The sequence below is a fragment of the Rhipicephalus microplus genome, unplaced genomic scaffold (genome assembly GCF_043290135.1).
Source record: "Rhipicephalus microplus isolate Deutch F79 unplaced genomic scaffold, USDA_Rmic scaffold_27, whole genome shotgun sequence".
NCBI lineage: Eukaryota > Metazoa > Arthropoda > Arachnida > Ixodida > Ixodidae > Rhipicephalus > Rhipicephalus microplus.
This window is the reverse complement of record NW_027464600.1, coordinates 6,266,302-6,288,370: the sequence shown is the minus strand read 5'-3', so window position 1 is coordinate 6,288,370 and position 22,069 is coordinate 6,266,302. Positions and strand designations below refer to the sequence as shown.

At 46.3% G+C, this 22,069-nt stretch overlaps 1 protein-coding gene across 1 annotated transcript in view; it reads right to left on the bottom strand.

Annotated features, from left to right (window-relative positions):
* The window catches only part of LOC142786660 (metabotropic glutamate receptor 5-like), a gene marked incomplete at its 5' end in the record, with an annotated part of 145,353 nt that overhangs the window by 52,062 nt on the left and 71,222 nt on the right, over nt 1–22,069 (bottom strand). The window contains one exon of the mRNA XM_075884290.1: nt 1,678–1,924. Coding sequence (XP_075740405.1) covers nt 1,678–1,924 — 247 coding nt within the window. The remainder of the gene's footprint in view (nt 1–1,677; nt 1,925–22,069) is intronic.

Here is a 22,069-nt window from a genome sequence, read left to right as displayed (position 1 = left end):
ATAAGATTACCATTACGTCCTCTACGAAAACACTCGGAGTTATATTCGCCGAGCATATGTCCTGGAATGCTCATGTTGACAATGTGTGTACGAAAGTGCGAAAAGTTATTGGTATTTTAAATCGCTATCGAAATATATTGCCCTATAAAATTAAGCGCCTCATTCATCATGCTCTCTTTCACTCACACCTCACTTATTGCTCACTCATGTGGAGAAACACCACCGCACAAAATATTCAGATGACGGAAACACTTTAAAAGAAGGCAGTTCGAGCTATTGCGAATGTTTCTTTCTCCGAACATACGGAAGAGATTTTCGGCAAATTAAAATAATAAAAGCTGGTGATATTTGGAAACTGAAAACTCTATAATGCTACAAGAGTGCTATGCTAGGAAAGCTAGATTCATTTTAACCCTCGCTGATCTAATAGAAAACAAAAGTACATATTCATTTTGCCGTCAGGCCCCATGGCAAATTCCTTTTTCTCGTACAAATTATGGACAACAGCGCCTTTGTCATACACTGCCTTCCCTACTTAACCATTTAAACAGACAAAGTGTTGATGTGTTACCGCTAAACAAAACTAAAATGTTGGACCTGTTCCTGTAACGGCTCTTTAACATAGGATTAGAAAAAAAAATCCCACCGGTTGTTGATAGCATGCTGCTGTTATAGTTATTTTCTACGTTATAAAAAAAGTGTTTTCGGTTGTACTTTGTAGTTGCTGTATAGTTTTTAATTTATACATTTCTCTTCCTTCATCGCAATGTTTATTTTATATTCAGTTGAAATGTTATAATTGCTTTAATGCTTTATACTTTGTATCATGCTTTCTTCTACTGCTTTGAAACAAACTTCACCACTGTCTGCCTGGGGGACCGGAGCTTTGTCAAGCCGAAGAACTTTCGGCTTTTTCTCCAGTTCTTCCTTTTTCACCTTTGCATGAAATGGTGAAAAAAAAAGATTTTGATTTGATATATTTGACGTCGGGTTAACGTCAATAGCGGTTAGGTGCCATGCGCTGAAGTTGATTTATGTAGCAGTGTCCAGAGCCAGCACACTCGTGAGCATCAGCGCCTCATATCAGCTTCTGGTGTTGCTAATACGCATGTCCCAGTTGGCATCGTTGCACGAATGCAAACAACTGGTTATATAAACATCTGCAACTCTTCAGCATATGTCTGTGCGCACAACAATTGTACATATATTTAACGTCATTTCATGGCATGTCGCTCAATAAAAACTTTTAACATAGTCGCTTTCTATCTGCATGCTTCGCATAATGTCGATTCCCAAGTACGTGGGATCCGCCGAATTTTTTTATACTCTTTCTTTCTGTCTTAGTCATGAATATATTGCATACGCTTGGTTAATCTAAGCATGCCTTACACGTTTTTGTGCGTACGTGCATATATACACATGTAAAGTAAAAAAAAATTCTGGGGGAGGGGGGGGGGGTCGTTTGAACGTTCCTACCGTTCCCCGTCCCCCGCCGAACAAGTGACTCTCTTGAAAAATTGTAACAGCGCAACAAAACACCCATTGGTCGCCTTCGTCCGCAATGACGTCTTGGACGAGATTCTAACATGGTTACTGCCGACATGAGTCCACGGTCGAAGCATGATTCGAGGAGTTATTGTCCGCTGCAGGAGTTACTGCTATCATTATAGTGCTCACCTGCCGAAGAAGATGTATTTCCCGGCGACCTTGAGCCTGGCGGTGGCGTTGATAAGCGCTTGCACGGTGAAACCTTCGCAGAAGCAGACCACCACTTTGGCTGTGCCAAACTTGTCGATGCTGCGCACCACCGCATTGTAGTCCTCGTCGTCCGCGTCCGTTGGAATGGCGTGCGAGTTGGCCACACAGATGCCGGCGTCTTTGGCACGACTGGTGAACTCGTCGATGCCGTTGTAGCCGTAGTTGCCTGCGATAGAACAAGGTGCAAGGCATAATGTCATCGTAGTGAACTTTGCAAATGAAAAGCGTCATGTACAGAAACGTCTGTCCTGTTCTGTCCATTCCGCTCCTGTAGCGTCATTTCCTGCCCTGTCTTATGTTTTTTTTTCTGCAATGCTTTTCCCTGCATGCTTTTCAACCAATGGTCCTAGTAATTTTTGAAACGAGGAAAGGCGTATAATAAAACTTGCTTGTAAGTTTTTTTCTCTTTTTTGTCGTAATAATGAAGCCTGCTTGAGTAAGTCATGTAAGATATGTCACTTCATCCGCAATTATTATGCGCTATTCTAATTATAACATTTAGAAATAAGTTAATACTACGTGTAATGCCGCTTACTCGTTTTCTCTGTAATATATATTTTTGCTCGTGATGTTCCTAACACAATAGAACAATGAACACGTGAGAAAACGTTCCAATGAAAATTCTGAGTGGTAACTGTTAGACTTATGAAACTCTATGAAACAGAAACGTCCGCAGAGCAAGGATGTTCACAAATTATTATGTTTCACAGCTACTTAAAAAATAAAAAACAGGTTGTGGAAGAATGCATGTTTTATAGTGTTGCGTTATTGAGAATTTCTTTACGCATTTCTAACTATCCCAGAACTTTACCTATGTGCACCGCATGAACATGTCCATCGCAGTGATACGGCAGCTACGTTGCTCGGCTGTTGACGCGATGGTTTGGGGGTCAATTACGCGTTTGTATTTCGATGGAACCGAAATGCTCAACACCCTTGCAATGCGCGGTGTCTTTGCACCTTAGGGAACACCACGCGATTTGAATTGCCGGAGCCTTCCACTACGGTATGTTACGTAATGATACTGTTTTTCTGGCGTGTGAAAGTCTCACAAATTTTTATTATCTGCATACGCATAAACTGACTCGCCGTATCTGAATACTGCACTGAAAACAGACCCTTTTTCTGACGACGTTGCCTTGTCGTTTCGGTGTCACGCACAGAAACACCCTACGACACTCTTCCTAAAGCGGCGCCTGCATTACCTCTGAAAGTGAAAACGAGCGCACATATCACCGGCACACAAACAGTGCAGCCACCGGCGAAATAACAAACTCCGATAGAAGAGCGCATCAGTGCGCGCAATAGAGTACCGCAATCGCTCGATGTCACATTGTGCAGTGCGTGTAGCGCACGCACGCTTTTCCTATATACCTCTCTGGTTGCATCTACAACTCGGAAGCACCCGATGAAACGCACCGCTTTGATTTGTGGGCTGACTGGTGAGGAGGAAGATGCTGCAGACGTTGTCACCAAAGCGGAATGGAGGCGAAAGCGTTCGGCCACCGTATATTTCCTCGCCCTACTTCCCGTCTCCACCTCACTTCTCTTTTCTTCTTCTTTTTTTATCGAGTTTTGACGTTGATAGGAGCTATGCTGACGCTTGTTTTTTCGCAGCTTTATGTGCCATCCCCATCCCACCTTCCACGGCTTTTCTGAGCACGTATCGCCGGTTGGCTCCGGGCCAGAAAATACCGCCACCGTCGCTCCATTAAACGATTCCCCGCTTTTCCTTGTTTTTCTTTTCTATGACTGCGCTGCAGCGCTTTGGCAGGAGGTGTGTGTTTGCTGTGTTAGACTAGCGGCCTGCTGACGTTTTATGTTGTCCCTACCATCGCCGTGTCTTTTTGGATAGCGTGTCATTATGGCATGATTCGACAGCAGAATCCCCTTTTTCATTAAACAAAGAAAAAAAAACTCGGCAGTTTTCTGAATTAGAACCAGAGTACACGGCGTCTGAGATGTTGGCGAATATAAAACCAAAACGAAACAGTCATGTATATTAAAACTCTAGAACATGGCGCTTATAATGATCTGTGTGCCCTGGCTGCTGCCTTCCGTTTTTTTTTTTCATTTCAACTCTGTAGAGTGAAGTAGACTTGTTTGATATTCATGCTCAATTTAGATATTTGTCGCCCCCCCCCCTCTGTCACACTATAAAGTTTCGTCGTGAATGTATCTTTTCTCTTACTTTCCACGAATCACACGTGTTCTCGTTATCTCACGCGTTTTGGAAATGTCAGGGACAACGCCAAGTTCTGATTCTCAAATACACACTCTGCCATTGACTGTCTGAATTTATGTTTATTTGCGCCTCGTCGGTCGCGATGTTTATAGATAATGCATTTCAACTCGTTCGCATCTTGAAACTTCCGGTGAAAACGAAAAGATGACATTAATGTGTATCATCAAAATAAGTCACAATGGTGAAAACTAAATTCTTTTTAGTCACACAATCAGTGAATCACATGACTGAATCACAATTACGTTCAGTGTATCGGTGACCACCTAGTTACTCCAAGAATTAGAAGAGGTTGAGATGTAGCAAGGAGAGGAAGGGGGGTTAACTATACGCATGCCCAGCTTGCTACCTTTCACAGAGGGAACAAATGAAGGGGCGAATAGAGAAATGAAAGAAAACAGAAGGATTGGCAGAATCACGCGCACACTTGGAGGAGCATATCGGGTCTACAGGCGGTGGCAGAGGCCTGTTGACTGATTATTTTCGGAGCACTTTCATTGCCTCCTGTGGCTGCCAGGCATATATGTCCAAGATTTTAGAACTTTGGTTGAAGAAAACGGTTTCGAGTTCAGTTATCCGAGAATCATATGAAGTGAGAATGAGTGAGGGTCATAGAAAGCGCCGCTGCACATGACGTGTCCAATTGTGTGTTTCATTGCGCAGGAATCACACAAGAGCTTCACATCAGAACGAGAAATTTGCTATGGCAGTTGCAGCATTAACAAAAGATCAAACTGGTGTAGATAACACCTTATCAAGTTATGAGACCGCCAAAAAGCGTGCACAGATGTTTGAGCCCGGAAGTGTAGTTTTCTTGGCACGTACGTCGTTGACGGAGGTATCAAAACAACTCGGGTTCCTTTAAGTGCTAATTGGGCTGCTTCGTCGCCTAATTGATTACTAGAAATATGTTTATGTCCTGGTAGCCATTATTCCATCCTTTCTCTCAAACTTGATGGTAACTGTTTCTTTTTTATTTGATGCATATACAGCCCTTACAGAAACAAGCTCTGGAGCAGTATATGTCGTTACGTGCGATAATTTAAACTTTATTCTCATCACTGTAGTCGGTATTATATTATCACCTGCCTGGTGAGTTGATTGGCGAGACCAACCCATCAGCACAGATCCGCCATCGGTTCGAGTAGGTCTCATGTAACAGCAGCGCCACCTTTTATAATGCTATCTTGAAATGTTAGCTATATCCCTGGAATTTCAGGAACATGACTTAAACCGCGGTTTTTTCAATGCTCTGCTTGGCTTAGCTGATTGGGATCGAAAGTGTGCGGCTAACTTACATTCTCAGAGCAGAATTTCAGCAGTCATTCCGATGAAAAAGGTTCACTTGATCAACTTGGTTAACAATTGCACGAAGGATGCAGAGAACTCACACATCCAAGTACGGAATTATACGTTATCGACAAAATGAGGTTCCGGAAAAGGCGAAGAAATGAAGCCTGGATAAGTGAAAGATAGGCAGACAGAAAGTCGTGAAAAATTGTGGGAAAGAGGTGCAGTTTCCCGTACGAGACGGCCCCAGCCGTCCCTGCGGCGACAAAAAGAAATCCGCGAAGTGGCGGCCCGAGTCGACAGGCGGTGGCGACGGCGAGTGTCGCTAAAGTCCTTCTTCTACAGGCGCCTCCAACTCGAGGGGATAATGGAGTTCGGTCGTGAACAATGTCCAGAAAGACATGCCGTGAAAAAGTGGCGGCGGAATCGAGCGTCACCTAAAAACGCAGTAGGCCGCTGGACAAAAGAGCTGAACAAAGACTGGACAGAATACTCGGAAGTACGCTACGATGACGCCTGCGTGCGACACTCGCCAAGCAAAGAGATCAAGAATGAGAAACGGAACGAAAAACAGAAAAAGCAAAAACGAAGTAACACTTATGCAGGGAATTTCGGAAGCGTTAAGACAAACGCTCGTCGCACCACAGTGGTCTCTCCACTCCAGTCTATACTTCTTTTTCTTTAATCCCGAATGATGATCTTCCATCAAGGGAGGAGATAGTAGAACGATTGTTATAGTTTTTTTACGTTGTACTTTCATTCTACGAATAAAAAAATAACATATCAAAGAACAATCAACGATACGGAAGTAAAACAAGTTTGAGTTGTTTTCTGTCTGGCTTATCTTCAAGTGCATCATTGGCGAAGCCAGGGAAGTTCAACATCTCCCCCTTCCTTTGAAATCTAATCGATTTTCAATGCGCATGCGTAGACTCGAACACATTCAAATTACCCGCCATGGTAGTCTAATGCTTATGGTGTTCGACTGTCGATCCAGAGGTCGTGGGATCGAATCCCGGTGACGGTGGCCGCATTTGTGGTGGAGCCGAGAATTTTTAAGGACCGCGTACTTAGCTTTAGGTGCACGCTAAAGATCACCAGATGGTCGACATTTCCGGAGCCCTTAAAAACGGCGCCTTTCATAGACGTTAACCCCCATCAATTACACATACCATATGAACACACGAATTTCCATGAAGGATGGTTCAATTTCCCACTCCGCTAGATAGAAAGCCTCGCTATATACATTCATAATGTGCAGAGCTCAAAAAATAGTAATATAGTAATAAAACCCTTGAGTGGTGGTGTTAGCGGAAACGAGCACACTGCGAATTCACCCCCATCCCCCTACTTTCATCATCTTTATCTCTCACCGAGATACAAATGAGCTCCGAGAACATCGTGCTTTCCGCGCGAATAGAAATAAATGCCGGATGAAAAGATAGGGGAGAAGTAGGTATAGAGAGGGGGTGGGGGCTGCTTTGTTGACACGGCGAAAATGTAGAGTGCGGGAAATTGGCGTCCTCACATGATGGTGTCGCCTAGTACGGTTCGTTATGCACGCTGGTATCTGCATGGCGATATCTCTCATAAAACGAGGGGAGCGCGCAAGAATACGACCCTCTCTTCGTACGCGCTTCCGGGAAACCACCTTCGCTGAGATCTCCTCATCTTCCTGCGGTATAGTATGCGCCGAGGAAGACGCTGCCCGTAGCAACACAACCGCCCTGCGAAAACACCGCCCCAGTCCTATAACTACGCGCCCAATAACGGTTCTTACTACGGGTGACCAAATCGACGACAGGCTTCCTCCTAAAAGAAAGAACCCCGTCAGCCCTCATATAAAGCTATAGGGGCTCTTCGGATAGTAGTGTGATATCCCGCTATCTTCTTGGCAGGAAAAAAAGTGTTATATACAAAGATTGACTGCTTCGTTTTCTATCGTATAGATGAAGTGGTCGGACACAACAGATGGCGCTTTGCATAAACAATCAGCCGTTTAACGTGCGTTACAGAGCCCGAGCATGCTACGACGTGCAAGTAAATGACATGCGCCGAGCTAGCGTGCTGGATTGAGGCGAGGGCTCACGCTGCTCTGAGCTTTGCGATCGGTCCGCCGGCTTTGGCATTATCAGATCGTGTTAGTTTTCCCTTGAGGGCTAAGAATGCATACTGTCTATTCGGGAGGCAAGGTCAATGTGGTTGCATTTCTCGTATTTTCACGAACGTTCAAGAGATCGGGTAAGAGAGAAAGGGTCCGAGTTCAGTGAAAGGCATTGCAGTGTAGGAGAAGTTATTGTCCACGGGTTACATTTTTCACAGATTCGCTCGCGTAAGTCTTGCCTAATTGAATAAGACGGCGTCCTCCAGCGTGCTCTTGCACCGACGTACTATTCGACTCTTCCGCGACTTCTGAGGTAAAGCCACAGTGAAGTATGGAAGCAAGAGATGCGTTTCCGTACTCACAGAAGAGTTTGCATGGTTGGGAATTGCGGAAGCCTTAACCTTAACAAGATGTCATGAAAGGCTCAGAACAAAGGCAGGCGGGGGTCTGTAACTGACTAATGACCGAAATTATCCGCATATTCGTTCCCCGCTCTCTCTTCCTCGATCTCACGTTAAAGGTGGTTAAGCTGCGTCAAATCCTCAACCGCAAGTTATTAGAAAGCTTTATATAGTATAGTGAAAAACAGCAAAGGGAAGAATTTAGGAAGAAAGGAAGGAAGGAAGGAAGGAAGAAAGTTTAAGCGGAAAGACAGGGAGGTTAGCCAGTTCTTAGACCGGCTGGCTACCCTGTGCTGGGGAAAGGGGTGAGGGGAATGAAAGATGTTAAAAAAAATGTTGCGAAGAGAGGGAGAAATTACAAAAAAAAATTGCGACAGAGGAAAGGCAACATCAAAGAGTATAAGACACTAAAGTCTGTCTCTCAGGCCAGTTGTCCGCAAAAAGCGCAGCAAAGCTTTCAAAGCCTTCTGGGCTGAGGATGGGCTCGGCCAATGACCCAGAATCCTTTGTTCCGACAAAGGCCGATCGTCTACTCTATCCAGAGCTGCAGTGAGTTCTTGTCTCTGCGCGTTGAAATGGGTGCACTCACACAGAAGGTGCGCGATGGTTTCTTCGCAACTGCAGTAAGTGCATGTGGGAGAGCTGGCCATCCCAATGAGATAAAAGTATGCGTTCGTGAAGGCCACTCCAAGCCACAGGCGGCATAGAAGAGTCTCCTCAGCTCGAGATATCTTTGGGGGAAGACGAAGCTGCAGATCGGGATCCAAGTTATGCAGGCACGCGTTTGTGAAGTCTGTTGAGTTCCACTGTACCAGTGTGAGGTCACGTGCAAGCGAACGAAGTCTTGTAGCTGCGTTGGTTCTTGAGAACGGGATGTCTATGTATTGAGTACCATCGTGTGCAGATCTAGCGGCCTCATCTGCGCGGTCATTGCCATATATACCGCAATGTCCTGGTATACACTGATACACTATGCTGGGCTGTTTTTCGATTGCTTGGTGATGAAGAAGCCTTATTTCAGCTACTAACTGTTCATTAGGTCCATGGCGAAAGGGTGACATAAGACATTGAAGAGATGCCTTCGAGTCCGAGAAGATAGACCAAATTTCCGAAGGTTCTTTCACTATAAACTCCAGAGCTGCACGTATGGCTGCAAGTTCTGCAGCTGTCGACGACGTCGAATGGGATGTCATGAATTTAATTGTGATGTGCCTCGCGGGAATAACCACCGCCCCTGCGGAGCTTACTTAAGACACCGAGCCATCCGTGTAAATGTGAAGGCGTCCATTGTGCTTCTCTTGCAGGAAAAGTAATGTGGCCTGTTTCAGGGCTAGATGCGACAACTTTTTCTTATTTTGGATGCCAGGAATTGTGAGAAGGGCTTTGAGAGGGTGTAGGCACCATAATGGTATTGGCGGCTGTGCTGCATGCGTGAAGTGCAATGGAAGCACTGCGCAATGCTGAGCTACAGTTGCGCAGAACGCTGAGTGGGGCCTGGAAGTTCGAAGTGAGGCGAGGTGATGAGATGGAAGCCGAGCGAAATGTCCTATGTGCATTCTCAAAGCGTCTACGCGGATGCATGCGTTGACTGGATAATCACGCGCAATGATGACTGTCGCTGCTGCAGACGCGCATCTCGGGAGACCAAGGCATATTCTCAGGGCTTGGGCTTGGATCGACTGGAGGACGCGCAAGTTTGTTCTTCGGATCCCGCAAAGTACGGGTAAGCTGTATCGCATATAACCGAGGAACAGAACAGTGTAGAGTTGGAGCATTGCTCGTACCGATGCACCCCACGTTTTTCCAGCAAGAAACCTCAGTACGTGGGTGATCATGGTGAGTTTAGTTTTCATGTGGGCAATGTGAGGGCTCCCGGAGAGGTCGCGATCAACTATGACTCCGAGGAATCGGTGGGTCTTCACGTAGTTGATCGTGTGTCCGTTGATTTTAATAACATATGGGCTCCTAGCCTTATGCATGAATGCTATAAGCGAGCAATTCTCTGATGACAGCTCTAGCCCCCGTTCTTCCAGGTAGGCGGCTGCATTTCCGATGGAGGCGGAAATGTTGTAGGCCCGAGTGCTCAGATTTGGGTGCACGTCAAAGAACCCCAGGTGGTCTAAATTTCCGGAGCCCTCCACTACGGCGTCTTTCATAATCATATAGTGGTTTTGGGACGTTAAACCATATATATCAATCAATCGTTCTTCCAGGTACTTTGTCGCTATTGTAGCCACTCTCTGAAGCCGGGCACGCAAATGAAGGCGTGTTATGCCTGACGCCCAGATGCAGATGTCATCTGCATATATATTGATATTTGGACAGATTCTGGAAGTGCGTCAACCAGGCCGAGTAGGGCTAGATTGAAAAGTGTGGGGCTAAGAGCATCCCCTTGAGGCACACCTCGACGGTTGCAATGGTGCGTTGTTGTGCCGTTCTCTATATGTACAAAGAAAGTTTTGCCTTTCAGATAGCTGTGGATCCATTGGTAAACCCGACCCCCTAATTCAATATTTTCCATGACATCCAGAATGGCTTCATGTGATACGTTATCGTATGCACCTTTCACGTCCAAGAACAACGCCGCAGATAAACGTTTCAGTCTTTTTTTGATGCAGAACAGATGAGACCAGGTCTATAACGTTATCAATTGCGGACCACCCACGCCGAAAGCCCGTGATAGCATGAGGGTATACATTGTGGCGCTCCAGGTACCACTCTAGGCGAGTCAAAATCACCCTCTCCATCACTTTCCCGAAACAGCTGGTAAGCGCGATGGGGCGATAAGAGGTCAAGTGCAGATGAGATTTACCTGGTTTAAGCACAGGGACGAGGTGGCTGGATTTCCATGAATGAGGGATAAATCCGCTGCTCCACGAGTCGTTGTACACGGATAGAAGGGCCCGCCGAGCTGCTTCTTCTAGGTTGCAAAGAGCCATGTACGTGATCCCATCCGGACCAGGCGATAAAGATCGTTTGCATGCCGTAAAGGACGCTTGTAGTTCCTCTAGAGAGAAAAAGGTGTCCATTCTTGAATCTCTGGAAACTGGAGCGTTTTCTAGGTGGCGCGTGGTGCACGCGGACGCATGACCGGCAACTTTCATGCAAACATCTTCTGCTACTTCAATTTCGGTGCGCCTTGGTGGAGAGAAAGACACTTGAAGGGGCGATGTTGATGTGGCGATGTTCGTAGGCCACGAAAAATCCTCCATGTCTGCGTCAAAGGCTTGTCTGGATCCAAAGATTCGCACAGATATTTCCAGCGAAAGGGTTGAAGTGAAATGATTCACCGCTGATTTTTTTCTGTAGGCGCCTTGCCTCCTTCAAGTCGTGAATGGACTTAGTGCGCCTATATCTTCTTTCTGCGCGACGACGGATCGCTCTGAGTCGTTCCAATTCCGCTTGATGTTGACAATATTCTGAAGTATATTGAATATGACAGGTCGCTTCTTGAGTAGCACCTCTGATCATATCCTCGAGAGTATCAAGAGGACGCGCTTTATTTTCTTGACGCCTTTTTTCTGTCAGTGACCTGAACTTTGTCCATTCGATGCGAGTCGAAGTGTCGTAGTTTGGCGATTTTTCTAGGCCCCTGATCTTCAAATAAGTTGGTATGCGGTCGCTTCCATGACTTTCATAGTCTGCGAACCACTTGACCTTTCCAATTAGGCTTCGTGACACAAATGTCAAGTCAAGGCAGCTGCTGTATGTCGTTCCCCGTAGAAACGTTGGGCTTCTGTCGTTTACACAAAGCAGCTGCTGCTCCAGAGCAAAGGAGAATACTTGCCTTCCGCGACTGTCTGTCTTCTGACTTCCCCATAGTGAGTGGTGAGCGTTGAAATCTCCGGTGATGATCCATGGTCCAGGTGTGGCTGTTAACAGTTCACGTAGTCTTTCAGGTTCAAAACGGTTTGAAGGTGATATATATGCGCCTACAAGCGTGAAATTGAGGTCTCTACGTTTAACTGTCAAGCAGACGTACTGGTTGTCGTCGTGAGGTGCTACACGGTGCTCGATATAGGTAAGGTTGCATCTGATATATACAATGACTTTACTCTGTTCGTTGCAGGTAGCGGACTTGAAGGCTTCGTACCTGGATAGTCGTATTGCATTGTGTAGCCTTGGCTCACAGATAACAATAATTGGAAACTGCTTTTTAAACACAAATTGTTGGATATCAGAAATGCGGGGCTTGAGGCCTCAGGCATTCCACTGAAATATCGGAGCTCCTTTGACCTCTTTACGAAAGGCTTGCAGAGGCAGAGCCATGGTGCCTTTCCAGACTTGATAGCACCGGCTTCAGCGCATCAACTAACTTAAGTGCACTCTTTGCAGCCGGACTGTCAATGCTAGTGAGAAGCATACGAATGGTATTCATAAAGGCCTTTACCATGGCTACGATTTCTTTGTCGCGACTATCACCGCATTCTCGTTCCGAAGTGATTGTAGACGAGCAATGCGGTGGCTCGAACGGTGGGTCTATCGCTGCCAGCGCTGGCCATGCTTCAGGAGAGCCGGTGATGCTCTTGTCTTGCTTGGAGGATTTGTTGTCGGCGTGTCTGGACGCTTGAGGTGGTACGCCGGCGGTCGTTTGGTGAGGTTCAATCCTTGCTTCAGCACTGGGTCTCCTCAGGGACCTCCGGTGACGAGGCCGACGGCGTCGTACTTCGGCAGCGGCCTCCCTGTGAGTTGAGCCATCCCGGACCAATTGCCTCAACACTTGCATTTCCTTTTTCATAATTGGGCAATCTTTTGACGATGCTTCGTGAGGGCTATGACAGTTTCGACACTTTCGAAGTTCTGCCTGGCAAGCGTCTGCGCTATTTGATTCTAAGCATAGCGAGCACACAGCCAGGTTTGTACAAGCAGCACTGACATGTCCCAATCTATAAAATTTCCGGCATTGAAGGGGCTTCGGTAGAAAGGGTCGCACTGTGTGTCGAAAATGGCCGACCTTGACTTGCGATGGAAGGCTGTCACCCTTGAACACGAGCTTCACAGCTTCCCGCAGCGTGATTTTCCAAGGCGACGAGCTTGCAGTATAGTAAGTTCTGCAGACACCGGTTTGATGAGAGCAGCAAAGTCACTTTCGCTGATGGAAATGTCGACGTCGTAAATGACGCCTGCCGTAGAGTTGCGGCCATCAGGTATATATGAGCGAACATTGATATTATCCAACATCTTGACGTTGCTCAGCACTTCCAATGTGCTTCGTTGAGTGACGTCTACGGCGAGGATATTCTTACGGCCATTGATCCGCACGTCCGCGATCTCTCCCTGGGTGAGTTCCTCAAGAAACCTAAACGTGACTTGACGATTGAGCCGGTTGAGACTATGAGCCACATCGACCGGCACAAACAGAATTGTGTGTATCGAGGGCTCTCGCGTCGTCGTCACATTCTTACTTGTTGTTGGAGACGGCATCACTAGTCTTCTTTTTCGCTGCCGCCTTCTCACAGGCACGAAGTCGCCTTCATCGGAGCTCTCGTCACTGGCCGTAGAGTAAATCAGCGTGTCTTCGCTGTCGGCATCACTCGGGTGGCCCGTACGCTTTCTCGTGGTAGCTGCGGACGACGTCGATGGTTGCGGTGGAAGCCCAGGCGAATCCACGTCCATCGCCGCAGTCACTGGAACGGTGTCTTCCACAGAGTCGCAGAAAAACTTTGAAAAATTACAGATAGTGACAGCAGTGTTCTACGCCAGAATCACTTCGTCGTCGTCCTCTCAGAAGAACTTAGCTTTAGCGTTAGCGTTACGTGCTCTACACCAAGCATGTGCAGAACGTTACGTAGCCTGCACCCATATACGTATTAACGCTATTTCTGATATACGGCATTCGGCACTAACGCACGCAACAGATCCCGTACGTAAGGCATGGTGGCGGTGCCTGTTGAACTGAGATTCATTCACTTCGAATCTTTATAGTCGTCAACCTGCACTGTTAAATTTCTCCATTTCCAGACGCTTGTCGTGTTTCATTTAGTTGGAGTAAAAAGGTTTCACCAGTTGTAAATTACCGATAAAAGAGCTATGTTTTTTAGATACGCAGCGAATTTCGGGTGCAGAAGGCTTAGTCAAACTTATTTAGAAAGTTCGCCCTCGTTTTTGGTAGCCGCGCAAAAATGGCCACTGCATTCATTCGCTTGTTTCCATGTTTAGGCAAATTCGGCTGCAAACCAAGCTGAGGCAGATAATAGGGGTCTCAAGGAATACCCGATTACGGCATACGTCGAGAGAAAATGATGTGTTTGAGGCCGTCAGACGTAATACTGAACCAAACGCGGCACGGTGACGCTTGAATGGTGACTTCGGGTCAGTTCGATTTAGTGGCACACTTGAGGTTTTTGTAATGCATATGGTGTTTTAAATACAAAACATTTGTTAGCGAGCATCGGCGACTTTGAGCGTATCTATCTAGCCACCTACTACTTTTAGCTCTCCTGGCTGTTTCAATAACGGTATCAATACGAAACTTGGTATGGCATAACATGACTGTATTACCAGCATAACTGACTAGTCATAACATCAAAATCATGACATGTATATGACGAATGTCATGATTTATATTTATTGTCTTGCTTCTCTTGTGGTGGTTTCCTTCACGTGACATGTTGCAAAACTGGTATGGTGTGACATGACTGCATGGCAAACACAAGCGACATACCCTAACATGAAATTCATTGGATGCGTGTCATGTAACAATATCACTACATGCCATGCTCATGATCCACTCGCGGCCGTTTCGCTAGCTTCATATATAACAAATTTGGAATTACAGGACGTGAATGGTTGACGAAGGTGACTGGTGCAAACATGATAATCATGAGAGGCGTGTCATGTAACAAGATGATTACATGCCATGGTTATGATGACTTCGTGGCGGTTACGCTAACTTCACTTATACCAAATATGGTATTACGGGGCGTGAATGGATAACGAAGGTATGTGACTGGTGCAAGCATGATAATTATGAGATGCGTGTCATGTAAAACTTGACTACACGCTACGCTCATAGCACGCTTGCGGCCGTTTCGCTAGCTCCCGATATACCAATTTAGTATCAGGTGATGTGAATAGATGACGAAGGTAAATGACACGTCCAAAGACGATAACCATGATAGGGAACTTATGTACGGCATATTTCACCTTCACCTCGTAACGTTGTAATGATTTTAAAGTGACATATCAGCCTTCCTCATTCGTGCTTCGCATATAATGCATTCCCCCTGTACGTGGGATCTGCCAATTTTTTATAACTTCATGGCGCCGCAGCTGCTTGCATTTGCGTTAGTGGGAGTACCTTCCGCTGTACTAAAAGGCCACCAGTTGACAGGAAGCGTGTTCTGTTTTAGCGTTAGCGCTGAGACGCACGCTAACGCTAGCATAAGTGTCTTCCGATATACCAAAACTCTCTAACAGCGTGTTTTAATTTGTTAGTGTCGAAGCACTAACGCTGAATCAAACTGCAGCGTCAACGAAACAACAGCCGTCAACGTTAGATGCATGCCAGGAAATATACGCTTGATGAATCAACTTTTGGTAGACTTCATTTTTGGGGTCTCCCTTATCTCAGAATAAAGTTCGATGCAATACTCTAGTTTACAAATTGGTGTGTTTGCGCCAGCGTAGCCATTGCACGCGTTCATAAAAGCTTTTCCGTTGTTTCATTTTGACTTCAGCCACATTAAGGCAAGCGCCAATCAAAACAAGCTTATACACGGGAAATTAGCGCTTGTTATGCTTAACTGGAGAAAGCTCGAATTGGAAAGAAATGGTTGCTTCAAGCCCAACTCTAAGACCTGTTGTTCCGTTCTGGTCGGAGGACTGCAAATGAAAAAAAGTTTGACAGATCCTCCGTACCTGGGAATTGACGTTATGTAAAGCACGTGGAGGGAAATAGACCTTGTTGCAATTTTTCTTATTGAGCAACACGTCAAGAAATGACGCTGATTGTGTTTACAAATGTTTCACGCACAGACACATGTTGAAGAGTTTCAGATGTTTATATAACTAGTAGTTTGCACTTGCACAACAATGACAGCTGGAACATGCGTATTAGCAACACCAGAAGCTGATACCAAGTGCTGATGCTTGCGCAATGCTAACCCTGGACAGTACTACATAAATTAACTTCAGCGCACGGCACCTAACCACAATTAACGTTAACCCGACATGACGGCTGTATGAAAGGAGTACATTTGTAATGTTTGTCAAATTGGGTACGCACCGCTGCAACCATTATTCACATTTCACGAAGATTAACGTCTTTTTGAAAAGTAGTTTCGAGACCGGGCGTATATCTCTGTGGTAAAATGCTTCATTGCCATGCTGAATGCTTGGGTTCAATTCCAGCTGAGACCCTGACATTTGTTCTTTGCAATCGTTGGGTTAACGCTACCGACGTCGGGTATTTCTTAACGCTCGCACGTTAAAATTGCTCATGTGTGCCCTCATCAATCCTGAGTAGATACTAAGTGTCTATCAATTGTGTCACATACCAGCGGCACATACTCGCCCGTGGGTATGTGCCACTCTCTGGAGGGAAGTGTTTCACGACGTACGCGACGTCATTGTGACAATATTCATGTCTTGACCAGCGCTTCATATTCAACATACCATCATACCCTCCCGTACCAACTTTGGTTCACGCCAAGTCAAGGGGGTGACTACAAGAGCATCCAAACGTAAGTGGATAGATAGATAGATAGATAGATAGATAGATAGATAGATAGATAGATAGATAGATAGATAGATAGATAGATAGATAGATAGATAGACAGATAGATAGATACGCTCAATGTCACTGAAGTTCGCTAAGAAATGCTTCGCATTTAAAAAAGAAATACATTCAACTGTTCGTTTACTACGTCTGGCATCACGTATTCGCACTGCGCGGTTTCGTGAGAGCCACTCAAAAGAAAATAATGACTTCTTCTACCATATTCACGGAAACGCAAAGCGAGTAAAATTAGTGTATAGAGAAGAAAGGGAGGATAAAAGTAACGGTGCGTACCAAATAACGTGTTTGCCAACGTTCATCTCAGAAAACATGCAAAAAAAGTGTGCGTAAAATAGACCATACTAGACCAGACATGTGTGGAGTACCAAGCACACATCGCCAAGATGTCTTACCAGGAGAGAAATGAACATAGTGATGTCGGACAGAATAGAAGCATCGCGCCTGCCCTCACTTTCTTTCCTTGCAAACATAGGTTTCATACGCGAACGGTTTTCATTGCAGTCGGAGTAGGAAGGCGATAAAAAAAGAGGAAGAAGAAGACGAAGTGGCAACTTTTTCTGAGAATGGGAGGATTTTGGTGAATCTGTTCGGGTAGAAGGGTATCGGGGGTGAGATGAGTGCAAAGTTTTGCGGGAACACCGAATACATCCAGAAGACGGCGCTGCCTGCTACGCAGCCAACAAGCCAACGAAAATGGCGACACCAAACCGAATCAGGCAACAAACACTGGGCGCGCATCGTCATCTGCTTTGGAGGTCGTGGAGCACGGAAGACGTGACGCTGTGCCACGTAGGGGTTGAAGATGACCTCACATCTTGCGAAGGTATACGCTATACGTGATGAAATGGCGTGATGCAAGGAAAGGAACAAAAGACAAAACTGGCAGGAAAAACGAGCAGCGTTGAGAGGCAGCTGTGATTTGGCCGTGCGGTTGCGACAGAACGATAAACACGCGAAAGAAAGTAAGGACACGTATGCTCGGTAAATGGGCAGTGGAAGGCAGGAACAAAAGACTTCGTCTTATCCGGACATGCAGAACTATTTTCTGACGCGTATGTATACTCGTAAACTTCACAATGCGATGGCCTGTTTTCTCCTTGTTCTTTTACCACAGCCGATACGGAACAAGATCAGAAAAAAAAGGAAGTCGGTAAATTCTGCAAGCTCCTTCAATATTCTTCAATATTCTCCTTCAATATTCTTGAGAGTAGCGGTGTCTCCTTTAGAAGAGCCGAACGTAGAAGTATGGAAAAGGAAGAAAAAAAGCCTGCGAACGTGAATAAAAGCCTGCGAAAGTGAGGGGACGCCGAACAGAAAGCACGGGTCGTATTTTGTTCGCTCGAATCGGAAGTCGCGGCCACCAAGGAAATCTCGCACTTGCTCCTGAAGCAAGGTCGCTGCAAGCGATCGAAGGCGTTCGTAAAGACACGTGTCTCGAACATTGCGCGCTCGACTTACATTACAAGTACACAGAAGCCTGGCGACAGGCCTCGCCGCTGTTCAACGCCGGAATAAGGAGAAGCAAGCAGCTTAATCCAGTGTCCGCACCTTGATAAAACAAAACACTAGGAATTCCAAGGATTCCTTCTATTGTAAATATCTCAACTTTCTGGGCTGCCCACAAGTCAGAGGAGCTAGGAACTGTTTCCAAACTATTCCGCTGTTCCTTCAGTTTTTTTCTTCGCAAGTTCCCTTTTCATTTGACCACCTCTACAATTTCCCTCTTAACCTACCTACCTACATACCTAGTTATGTTAACCGACCTACCTACCAGTTGAATCTTTTCCCTGTTAGCCTGCCTGCCTGCTTGCTGCCTTAACTTTGTTCAGCTCTTTTGTCCAGCGGCCTTCTGCGTTTTTAGGTGACGCTCGATTCCTTGTCTTGCCTGCCTGAATCTATGTATCTATCTATCTATCTATCTATCTATCTATCTATCTATCTATCTATCTATCTATCTATCTATCTATCTATCTATCTATCTATCTATCTATCTATCTATCTGTCTCTCTGTCTGTCTATCTATCTATCTATCTATCTATCTATCTATCTATCTATCTATCTATCTATCTATCTATCTATCTATCTATCTATCTATCTATCTATCTATCTATCTATCTATCTATCTGTCTGTCTGTCTGTCTGTCTGTCTGTCTATCTATCTATCTATCTATCTCTCTAAGTATCTATCTATCTATCTATCCACCTATCTATGTATCTATCTATCTATCTATCTATCTATCTATCTATCTATCTATCTATCTATCTATCTATCTATCTATCTATCTATCTATGAACATCAGTTGTTGCAGGTGAAACATCTACGTTGTCAATATTTAAAGCATAATACATCCTGCAATGTGGTCAAACAAAACCTTTTGCACTGACGTTACCAACGCTGACATCCCTGTCAAAATGAAAGGACGCGAAATAAGCAACTTATTTTACCCGAAAAACGCTCATCAAACACACATATCAAACAAGCATGAAAAAGAAACCGTCGCGGATGGTTATAATGTATTCCCATCTACAAATCAGATTAAATGACGCAAATGCCCACTTTGGCGTTTACTTTCAGCAGCAGCAGTATGCAAGAAATAAATGCAACGTTCGCTGGCACATCTTACAATCAAGCTTTTGAATTTATAGCGAATTCATGAGAGAGAATGAAAAAGAATTCATGAGAGAAGATGAAAGAAAGGCAATGAAGGTTAACCATAGCTGAGCCTGGTAGACTACCTTGCACTGGGAAGAGGGTAAGGGGAATAAAAGTTAGAGAGAGAGAGAAAGAGAAATGTCCCTCATGTCATCGAAAAAACGACAGTTACGTGCTTAACATCACATACGGTGAGTCACACCCGTGTCTTAATCAATTGAGGGCATTCGTTGCATTAGTTTGTATGCGTGGTTACATGCACCCAAAATCTTGCCGATGGTGAAGCCATGATGGTGCCACTTGCGTTCTCAAGCAGCAGACTTCTGAAGGCTTGCGAGAACTGGAGTCATGGTGTCAAACAGTTGCACCACCCTTTGAGCTGTCGGTGTCTGCATCTTGCTCAGCAGCACGCGCGTAGCGCTGACCAGGGTGCTGACCATGGCGATAAGTTGTCCTTCGTCCGTCAAGTTATAAGGTACCGATTAAGCGTCTCTCATTGCCGAAGTCTGATTCTTCTCTTCAGGCACATGTATCTTTGGGAGTTCGGGCCAAGCGTCACCTGCACTGCTGGTAGAGGCATCGTTTTCCTTTCAAACGGCTGGGTTCTGACTGGGCAATAAGGATGAAGCGTCAGCTCCACTGCTAGCAGAAGCGCCTTTGTTATTAGAACCAACAGCGCTTGGCCAGAGTGGGAGAGGTGGAGGTGGCTTTGGGCGTGCTTCGCGAGGCGACAAGGTTATGACGGCGTTGGTGCAGCGTCAGCGACGGGACCGTCGTCGCGTAATGGATGCAGCTGCTTCTCGGTGTGAGATGCCATCTCTGGCCCTTTTCTTCAGTATTGTTAGCTCCTTTCGAATAAAAAGACAGTCCTTCGAAGAGGCATCATGTGGCCCATTGCAGTTTGAGCACTTCAGAGTCGTGGCCTGGCACGTGTCCTTGTTGTGGTGCCCAGCGCATCGGGAACAGATAGTGGAGTTCTTGCACACTGTTGCGAAAGACGGACCGATCCCGCCGAAGCCACCACTGTTGCGAAAGACGGCGACGCCAACACGGCCCCGAAGGCGCCACTGCTTTCAACTCCGCCGGGAAGGTCACCAGCCGTTTGGTAGCGTATGTTTCTCAGCCCGCGACTGCTTCTGCGCGGAGCTGATAAGACGAGCGGACGAGACGACGGTGAGTTAAACAAGGTTTATGTACAGCATATATACAGAGGCGTTACAATTTCGGCACTGGGGCCGAAGGAGACTCGAAGAGCCGAGCTCTCCTCTCTAATACATAGGTCAACTTTTCGCCTAAGACCGCCGACTCACACATATGTCGGCTCTCCGACATGGGGACTCCTCTCTCGTAGGACCGCCGATCGCGACACACCGCAGGGCTTCTTTTATTTGCACCGGGTCCAACCAAAATGTCCAATCAGAAGCGCCGCTGGTCGTCAGGGCAGATTCCTTCAATGGGGTCGCCGCGCCATGCGTCAGACCACCAGACACGAGGACGCCGGCTCGCTGTCACGTGCGCAGCTGACTCAATGCACGTGGGCCAGAGAAGCGCCGCGCGTGTTCACGCCGTCGAGTTGATTGCACCAGGCAGACTGCGGGCTGGCCTTGACCCAGATTGCCTTTTTGAGAGGCACGGTCGTTTGACGAGGACTCGCTGGCATAACAGCACCCCCGCCGCCAGACAATGCACCGGAAAGACGAGCTGCTTCCACGGGGCTCGGATGTCAGGTGCGCTCGTTCGCCAGGTCCCTCCAGGTTCGCCTCCAGGGCCATGGGGAGAATACAGCTCCAGACAGTTCCGGGAACACGTCCCATTTTTGACGACGGATCCCAGCTCCACTGGCTTGTCGCCACAACTTGTCGACCAGCTTCACTCGTCTCTTCTGACCATCTTCGGTTTCAGCACTTGTCGATGGTTCTGCAACTTGCTAAGAACGGTTCGACAACAGACAACACACGACACACGCAAGTGCCCTCGATCACCCGACAGAACACCAGACAAAGTATAGTACAACATATACCTATATTCGTGTCTATCGGAATTTTGTTCCCTCTACATCAAGAGGCACATGTGGGACACAAGACTCTTAAAATGACAACTCAAGATTTTTTTTCCACGTACAACAACGTAACGAATTAGAATACCACAAAGTTGGCCCCTTGAGATCACTCTGAACGAGAGCGCTCAGCCCAGGTCGTGATGAGGTCAAAATTTTGCTCCGAATTGCCAGCGAGAAACCGAAAGGTTGAGAAGGTACTAGCTAGAACGCACTGCTCACTGCACCTTCATTAGCGTTTAGCTTTCCCTTTTTTTTGATAGCGAACGTCAAAGTTGCGCTGTGGAGCAACATGCTCCACCTCAGTAACCGGCCACTTTTAGGCGACGATACCTATGCGGCACCAAGAGCGGCTCACACTTTCGACGTTGCACAGGGGAACAACGATACGGCTTGCTACGGATTGACTCCTCACCGCTTAGCTCGATATCGTGTTCGATCACCCTCATGTTTCCGGGGCAGTCCGAAAACACGTCTTCAAACTCGGAACCAATCTTTCTCAGGTCCTCTTTCTCAGGTCCTCCTTCACTTAAGCTAGGCTCTAGGTTTATCTGCTCCCGGATTACTTTCGATCCCCCTTCAATCACCTCACTAGAACTCAAAAATTCTGCTTCCTCTTCCTTTGAAGCATTCAACAACAGATTTACGACCGCTTGATGTTGAGCATTGGGTTTCATCAAGTTGTAAATTTTGTTCTGCCGCCTTCCTACTTGCACCTCATAATTTGTATCGCAAGGCTTCGATAATACTTTGGCGGGCCCTTCCCAATCAACCTCAAGCTTGTTCTTTTTGAACGGCTGCAGCAGCATTACCTGATTACCTACT